At 39.6% G+C, this 8,954-nt stretch overlaps 1 protein-coding gene across 1 annotated transcript in view; it reads right to left on the bottom strand.

Moving 5' to 3' along the window:
- Positions 1–915: 915 nt before the first annotated feature.
- The window catches only part of ZFAND3 (zinc finger AN1-type containing 3), a 265,534-nt gene continuing 257,495 nt past the window's right edge, over positions 916–8,954 (bottom strand). The window contains exon 7 of the mRNA XM_074989794.1: positions 916–3,814. Coding sequence (XP_074845895.1) covers positions 3,660–3,814 — 155 coding nt within the window. The 3' untranslated portion in view covers positions 916–3,659. The remainder of the gene's footprint in view (positions 3,815–8,954) is intronic.

The following is an 8,954-nucleotide window of genomic DNA, read 5'->3' as shown; positions in this document are numbered from 1 at the left end:
AGAAACTTTTCACAAGAAAACATTCATTAGTGTCATCAGAAAAATTTAAACTGAATCTTTTTGACCAGCCCTGAGAATACAGCACCCAGGAACGTTACACCTTCAGACTGAAGTATAGTGGTAGGGCACACAATGCCAAGATTTAGCATAGCACTTTCACCAACACTAAAGGTCCACTTACCAGGCAATGGACCCGGTCAGGGTTGATCTTTCTTAGTTCAATTTTGTGTGCCTAGTGAGGATGCACAAAATCGAACTATCAGGGCTTGACAGTCAGCCCTTGTACTTCTCATTATCATGAGGAGTAAGAGAGAGGTCAACCCCCCTCAGTGAGGATGGGCAGATAAGTTGATTCCAGCTACATAACTGTCATACCTGGAATTGTGTATCGAGGATCGACTTTCAGGTCTAGTGTAGACCTGCCCCAAATTTACTTGTAGTTAAAGCTTAAGTCTTGCAAGAAAAACAATAGCCGCTGCAGAGCAAGAAAAGATTTTGGAGGTGGGTCTCTGCTCTTCCTAGCTGATAAATCCCACTCCGCCCCCCGAAATCTTGGCTCCCTCTTTGGAAGTTGTAGGTGGGATAGCTCTAATTGTGTCTAACCTTGCTATAATACTGAAGTGGTGTGCAAGAACCACAATACACAATTTTTATCTTTGGAAGTACAGTTCATTTGAGGAAAAAAAATGGGGTACATGTCCCATGATTCATTTAAAACTAATTTAGATAGAACCGGTTTGACTTTGTCTCCTTGTTCAACACATTCCATTGTTATTCAACTGGTTCCACATTTTAGGCAATGCAAGATCCAGTCTCTATAGTTTAGCTCCTAAATATCAATTATGAACAACTCATAACTATGGAACTTTACATTCAGAGTACAGCTACTGCAAGTGAAGAAGCTGTCAAAAAACATTTACTTTAAAGGACATTCTTTACTTCTCATACCACTGTAACAGTGCAATAACATATGCATGGGACTTAAAATATTTGTTTGAATGCTAAATGTGACTAACCTCACAAAGCTACTTCCCAATATTGATGTTACAGTAGATTTAACTAGATTTGCTTACAAAAGAAATTACTAAACTTGAACTCTGCAGAGGTGCTAGTTCCAATGATGGGCAGAAAATACTGCTCCACTCCCAAAAACTTTAAACACAATTTGAAATCACTGGCCTGGCCCGAAGTTGATATATTTTTCTCCCCATTCAGATTTCATAAACAGCAGAAACAATGCAGATCAGTATGACCTGCTGGAATAGTCAGAGAGGAATTCAAACTTTTAATCTGCTTGGTTTAATTTTTTTTAGCAGGAGGAAAAGAATAAAGTTACAAGATTCTTTTAATATTTTCACAATGTTAAACTAAAACTGAGCTCTAGGCTACATGTGTAAGTAAATCTAGAACACAAAAGGGTTAAATAAGATTTTCTTTAAAGATACAAGAACTTAAGCTTTCTTTACGTTTAACAAACTTCACAGAACAGATACTGCAAAGGAACAACCCCTCCCCCCACTTTTTTAAAGTGAATATTGCCCATAATCCACATTAACTTTGAGTAGTGTTCTCTTAAGAGCCACCTTCAAACCAACTGTGCATTAATAACAGGGTTAAAGAAAGGAGTAGGAAGGCTTAACAGCATCAGTATTAATGTGGATGCGTACTGGGTATCATCAGAAGGTCCACCAAAGAGCATGTTAGGATTTTAGAGGAAAAGAAAGTGCGTATTTCAGCAACAGCTGAAATCCATGATTTTTAAACTCTTCATGACAAATACTAAGAATGTCATCAGACTGCCCCGTCACCAGGATGGAGTGGACCATTTCCTGAAAATACCAATGGAAATTTTGTTGGGTTATATAGCTTGCATTTTATACATGATGGAACATTTCTGATTTACTTCATGGTTAATTCACACTAATACAGTCTGATGCTGAGTTTATTTTAAAAAGAACCATCTAATGAGACCATTTTTCTCTGGCTACCAAACTAAAAATTAAGTTGGCCTGTATGAAATTATTTACCTTTCACACACGCAGAATAGGGGGTGACATTTAAGGTCACTCCCCCACATGCACCTTTTCTGGAGTGACAATATGTTGCTTCATCCTTGGAAGTTTTACAGAAGCCCAATTTTTCAAAACTATATAAAACCCCCTCCCTCCCTGTTTTCCTACTAAACTACCTGATTGTTAATGCTTTACTAACTTGGGTCAGGGAACCATATCCACATATGACAACTGAGCCAAATCAGCATGAATCCTCTTGACCTGCATAAACTGTACCTACTGGAAACATGCTGATTTTTTCCTTTTTTATTTATTTATTTTGCTACAGACTAACAAGATCTGTGTAGTTCAGCTCTATGTGACTCAGCGTAAAAGAGCACATACGTCTAAACATCAGATCCAAAGTTTTCTATTCCATGTAATAATGCCTTTCACATTCACTTGCTACACCTGTTTTGCAATATATGCGGGCAGAGATTTTCATGAGAGCATCAGGCTGCATAGAAACAAGGCTGACATAGCCCATTTGATTATCTTGTTAACACTCTGGAAGTGAGGAGTAAAACTCAAGCTGATGAGGGATGCTTTCCTGGTTGTTCCCCAATACTGTTACTGAATTCCGTTTGCTACAAAATGTCCTTCCCCCCACCCCCCCAATATATATGTCTAGCTACAGAAAGTCAGTCTGTAGAATCCAGCCTTGGCTACTGTGCTGTGAATTAGCCTTATTTGATCAATTATCAGATACCTGCACTTAGCAAAATGCAAACAAGAGCCAATCAGGTTTCGGCTGGTGGCAATGGCAGCACTGGTCAGCATACATAACAAACGTGGAATCTGGTCAGACAATGCTCAGAAATTCTATGGATGCCATGTACAGAACATGTGCTGTTTACTGCTCTAGAATGGAGCCAGCTTTAAAATGAGATCACTGTAATTTAAATGAAGAAAAACAGGTTCTCTGCAGCAAGTTAGATATAACTTTTTTGTAAGAATCTCTGTCCCCCTCTCTTTTAGGCTTCCTGGGAAGAAGCAGAAAGGTATTCCCTCCCAACAGAATCCCTGATGCTGGTGACATTGCCTAACCACAAAAGCCACGCATGATGAAGGCACGGGTGACCAGTCAGGTCTTCTGGGTTTAGCAGCTACCCTAGCTGCTCTTACTAGAGTTTCACCTCTCCAAGATTAACTACAAGTGAAAAGGTGAAAGGCTGCACATTAAACAGTTTGTCTGAAAGCTGTGTGCATAGCAAACTTTTACACCAGCTTCTACTCAGCTATTTATTTTAACTCTGCAGCTGGAAGGTTTCCAGCGTAAGGCTTTTAGAGTTTGACTCCAGCAATAATAGAAGCCTTTGGATTTTTTTTTCTTTTGTTGTGTTCTGAATCCACTAGCCATGCTCGAAAAAAATATTTCTTCATGTTTTAATTTTATACATTGGCTAGCAGGCACCTTCATAACCAGCCAGAAATCAATTTCAACCACCATCAACCCCTAAACTACAGTACCAGGACGGTTGGCTAAAGAAAGGAAACTGATTGGCTGTAGTCTGAAACTTGCCCAGTACAAGGTGTCTGGCTGATTTTGTCCTAAATAAGGCTAACATTAGTGAACTAAGAACAGCATTTGGTTGCAGAGTCTTGCACTCAGGAACACCCTTCGCCGATGCGCTGGCACGATCTCCCTACTTTCCGGTCCAATTTCACCATTTTCATAATGGCTTCCTCACGCCCACGTCCCATGTGGTCAAATGTGCAGTCATGTTGTTCGGGCAGGCGATGTAACATACAGAACACATAACCTGCCAAGGAGAAGGAAAGAATGCATTAAGGACTCCCTGGAAATGGCCAAATCCTATGTCACCCAGAAGAGCAGCATTAGTGGGTTTTCAATATCAACACAAAATTCACATTTTTCATTTGTTTTAATGATATTGTCACAATAATATTGGTGTGAACTTTGAATTCAGTGCTGTTTTGTATCACAGACAAAACTTAGTTGTTTACCACTCAGAGATTAGTACTTTACACTTGCAACCCACCTCTCTGTGAGGAAGGAAGACTCCTATTTTACAAATGAGACAGAGTAAAATAAACATTTTCTGCAGGTCTGATTTTGGATGCCCTACTAGAAATACCAAGGTGCTGACTTTCAGAGGTATTGTATGCCCTTGGTTGGAATTGTGGCTTCTGAGCATGGTATCCAGGGTGTCTCATTTTGGAGACCCAAATACCAAGGCATTCAATACCAGAAGTTATTTTTGAAAATTTTGACATCATTAACACCACCAACCTTGCTGCTGAGATGCATAAAGAACCCAGATTTCTTAAGTCTCTAAAACAGCCTCTAAAACAGTTGTACTGAATGCCACTCTCTTTCCTAGGGTGCCTGCATTCCCTGTTGGACCCAGGAGGATTCCCTGTGCTTCTGATGCTACGTGATGCTGTTATCCTTTTTGGCTACGCACAGTCTTCTCCCTTCCTCTCCAAGCTACTTAATATCATTGAATCTTCCAGAGCTGTGCAGTTCAATAATAAATGTCACCTTTAACCTTCAAAGGTGTACAATGATGCTTCTACAGCAGCCAGCCTTTTTCAAGCTAGGGGGATTGGGAACCAAACTCTCTACACATATAGTCTGAACGTTAAAGTGAGTATAAGAAAGTCCTGATGATCATACTGGCTTTGACATGGACACTTGGTAACTCTGAACAGAGCTCTCTGCCTCAGTTTCCCTGTCTGTAGCATGAGGATGATTTTCACCTGAGTGACATTACAAGAAGTGCTTCTAAAGGGCTTTGAAAGGTAAAAATACTGTATTCTGATAACTAATGCGTTGATACAATATGGCACAACAGCAGCATACATTTACCAGGTTGGCATAATCCACAATGTTTGAAAACTTGTTTGATAACATATACCAACAATATCCCTAAGGCACGATAGTACAAAGGATAAGATTTTGCCTCTCACAGAACACTTGACAACTGAAGCAGAGTAAAACCACAATGATTTCAAACTTTTAAAACAGCATTACAAGACATCGCTAAAGAAATGAGAGAATCAACAGACTACCTTTACATGGGTAAGATTCTTAAAAAGGTATGCCAAAAATATGAGAGATTATTTTTACAAAACTAGCTTGAAGCTATTTTGGCTCACAGCTCCAATGGCATGTGCTACAGACCTCTCTATTTTCAAATCTTCATCTTCTGCAGAGCAAATAATTCTGTGCATACCAACAACAACGAGGGAGGTTCCTCTACTGATATGTCAAAAAGCATAACAGACAATGATTCAGACTAAATTAGGTTATAAAACCTCTCTCCTTGTCCCCATTTATTCTCAATTGCTGATCCACAGTAGGCATCCACAGGGAAGTACCAAGCTGAGCTCAGTTGGTAAAGTTGGTTCAAATAAGAATGCCCTTGGGTATCAGCTTAGTAGGCTACTTTTCTGATTCTCTCACAGGCACAATGGGGTTGGGAACATCTCCAGCTGAGATTGCATCTCCCTTTTTCACTGACTGAAAAAAAGAGACTGCTGAACCAGTACTAACTGAACAGCACAGGAGTATAGCAATGACCCTATTGGGCCAGACCTCAGGGCCCTCTAGTCCAGTATCCTGTCTCTGACACTGGCAAGCACCAGATGTTTTCAAGAAAATGTATGAAACCATGCAGTAAACAGATATGGGATAATCTGTCCTACCAGGAAGGTCTCATCCTTACCCCTGGTAGCAATTTGTTTGAACCATGCAATGTGATGTTTCATATCCTCTCCACTTCTTTAAAATCATAATTAGCTAACAAGTCTGAATATTCTTGTCATCCATATAAGTGTCCAATCCTCCTTTGAGTCTTGCTAATTCTTGGCTTCAATGACATACTGTGGCAGTGAATTCCAGAGTCTAATTATGCATTATGTAAAAATGTATTTCCTTGTATTGGTTCTAAATTTGTCACACTTCAGCTTCATTTCCTTGTTCTTGTGTTATGAAGCAAGAAGAGTAGAAGTTTTTCCTCTCTCTCTGCTGGATGACTTTTATGTAACTATCATAGTTTATATTATTTTGTCTTCCTTTAAACAATCCCATCCTTTCTGTATATGAGTTCTTCCAAGCCCCGTCAGTCACTCTCACTAATCTTTGCTGAGATCCCTCTAATTCTGCAATGTCCTTTCTGATACAAGATGAACAATCATTTACACAGCATTTGAGATAAAGGTATCCCATCAAATTTTTCTGTTTTTCTTCAATTCATCTTTTTTTAAACTGCAGCTTCACACTGAGCAGAAATTCATCAAACTGTCCACAAAAGGTACCTTGATACTTTTCTTGAATGGATTGTGTTAATTTAGAGTCACAGTATTCCAATGGGGGCAGTGAATGATTGAAACTATTTTCAGCTGTCTCTCTTTGCTAGGGCTTTAGCTTTTTTTAAATATGTGCAAGTGAGAGATATGCATTAAAATCCCCATATGAAAAAATTTACAGGGTATCATACAAAATAGTGATGATGCCTACAAATGAATAAATAAAATTTCCAGCATTAAAAATAACGAATATCCCATAGAGGATTTTAACATTGTACTGAAAGACAAAACTTATATTATTGGCTTTTCTTGGGGTATGTCTGCACCACCATATAGTAGAGTCACTATTGCCAGAGGAGAGCTCTCCCAGCAAGAAGCCACCTCCTCCCCTGAAAGAGCAAGAGCAGTGGCAGCTCCTGATAATAAAAACACTGTCTATACCAGTGCTTTTCAGTGCTAAAGCTTATTGCTTGGGGAGTGTTTTTCACATCCCCAAAAGGACGAAAATTTTAGCACTGAAAGTGGCCAGGTGGACACAGCCTTTTACATGTGCATTGAGCTTTCAAATAGGTAAACGATACAATTTTCAAAACTGACCAACTTTAAATGAGCCAAGCATCATTCCAGTGGAGCTTGGCTGTGTAACAACATAGTTTTGAAGACTGTCGCCAGTTCAAAGCAGTATTGCTTCAGTATTCTCTTCCTGCTTCATTAGCCGAGGGAGCCAGGGTGGGCACTGTGTAGTCAGTTGTGTGTGTGGCAGTGCCAATTCCCATCCCAGGCTCATCAACTTTGACAGCAATTGCATTATTAATATATGTGCACTAGGAGAAAAGGTCAATATGTTTCCCTCTATTCTTATCCTTAATACCAGTCCAGACTTAGAGGTGAAACTGTCTCCTGAGAAACAAGAGCTCCCTCTTTGTTAGAAATGAGAGTTAGATTAATGAGCTCTTGTGGTATATTTACTGTTAAGTTCATTACTGAAAGATACTGGATACAGGTTGTCTCTCCTACAGGATTTTAGCAGTGAAATGCAGAAGTGCCTTCATTAGCACACTTTAACTAACAAGCAAAATAACTTCTTGCTGGGGAAAATAGCTGTCAGATAAGGCTAGTTTAGCAAAAGCAGTCATACCAAAAATATGGTAAAATGAAAAAGTCTTCAGCTCCAGGTGGCAGATCTCAGTGTGCTACACTTCAGCTACGTCTACTCTAGCCAAAAACTTCAAAAAGGCCATGCAAATGGCCATTTCGAAGTTTACTAATGAAGCGCTGAAATACATATTCAGTGCCTCATTAGCATGTGGGCAGCCGCGGCACTTCGAAATTGATGCAGCACACTGCTGCGCGGCTCGTCCAGACAGGGCTCCTTTTCGAAAGGACCTGGGCTACTTCGAAGTCCCCTTATTCCTATGAGCAGATGGGAATAAGGGGACTTCGAAGTAGGCGGGGTCCTTTTGAAAAGGAGCCCCGTCTCGACGAGCTGCATCAACTTCAAAGTGCCGCGGCCGCCCGCATGCTAATGAGGTGCTGAATATATATTTCAGCGCTTCATTAGTAAACTTCGAATTTGCATGGCCATTTCGAAGTTTTTGGCTAGTGTAGACACGGCCTTCATGTCAGAAGTAGGCTATCAGCCGTGCTCTCTATTTTACATTCATCTACTGCAGCATTGCAAAAAGGCATACTGTAGGCATTAATACCTTGTAGGACCTTTTAAGTATAATAAAGAGCTATTCTCTGCAATCTATCAAAATGAGGCTTCCAATGCATTCATTGAAACATCAATGAGACCTTGGGGTTTAGGACTGCACCCAGTGTAACATTTCTCTTTACAGCAGTTATGCCATTTCGGTAAGTCCAAAAATGTTGGAAGCATGATTCAAAGAAAGTCTGTAACGCAACAAAAACCAGCTATGAAATCTGCCCATCAGTCTTCCTGAGGACTCTACTGGAGAATATACATTTCAAATGGAGGTCACTGAAGCAGCATTATTTACCTAAGGACAGCACATCAGACTTCTGCGTGTACTTTGTGTGAAAATGATGGTGCATGCTGCTGTGTCCCTGTTAAGTAAGAAACTGTTCACATCACTAGATGGGAATATGGAAGAACATTATTACAAACTTCCACCAAGCTACTAAAAGAATCTAAACACATTTAAATATTCTTGACATTTTAGATTCCGAGTTTTGAAAGCAGCAAGCTGCTAAAATTCCAGCGAAGTAGCAGGTGAAGTATTAGAAACAAAACAAATGGCACAGTAATTCACTGGGGAAAAGTTGGGACAAAGTTTGCGGGTGAGGGGTTCTAAATTTGCACAAATGGAAATCAACAATACAGTTCATTTTCTTGTCAGGATAACTCAGTAGAAAAAAATATCCTGGTGCATGCTAAATGGGTGTTACGGGTGTTCCAAGCTGTAGACTGATCAACCAATATTAAGACAATTTAAAGCTCCACATTAGTGGGGGGTTTAATATTTCCAAAAGCCTCCATTTGTACAATTGAAAAAAAAAAACCATTGTAATCTGATGAAAGTCTCTAACGGTAAAATGCTATAAAAATTGTAATGTTTTCTGGGTCATTAATTTGAAAACATTAACTAGTGAACCATCTCTGAA

The sequence above is a fragment of the Carettochelys insculpta genome, chromosome 3, assembly GCF_033958435.1.
Source record: "Carettochelys insculpta isolate YL-2023 chromosome 3, ASM3395843v1, whole genome shotgun sequence".
Taxonomy (NCBI): domain Eukaryota; kingdom Metazoa; phylum Chordata; order Testudines; family Carettochelyidae; genus Carettochelys; species Carettochelys insculpta.
The sequence above is the reverse complement of the archived record's forward strand: the minus strand, read 5'-3'. Positions and strand labels throughout refer to the sequence as shown.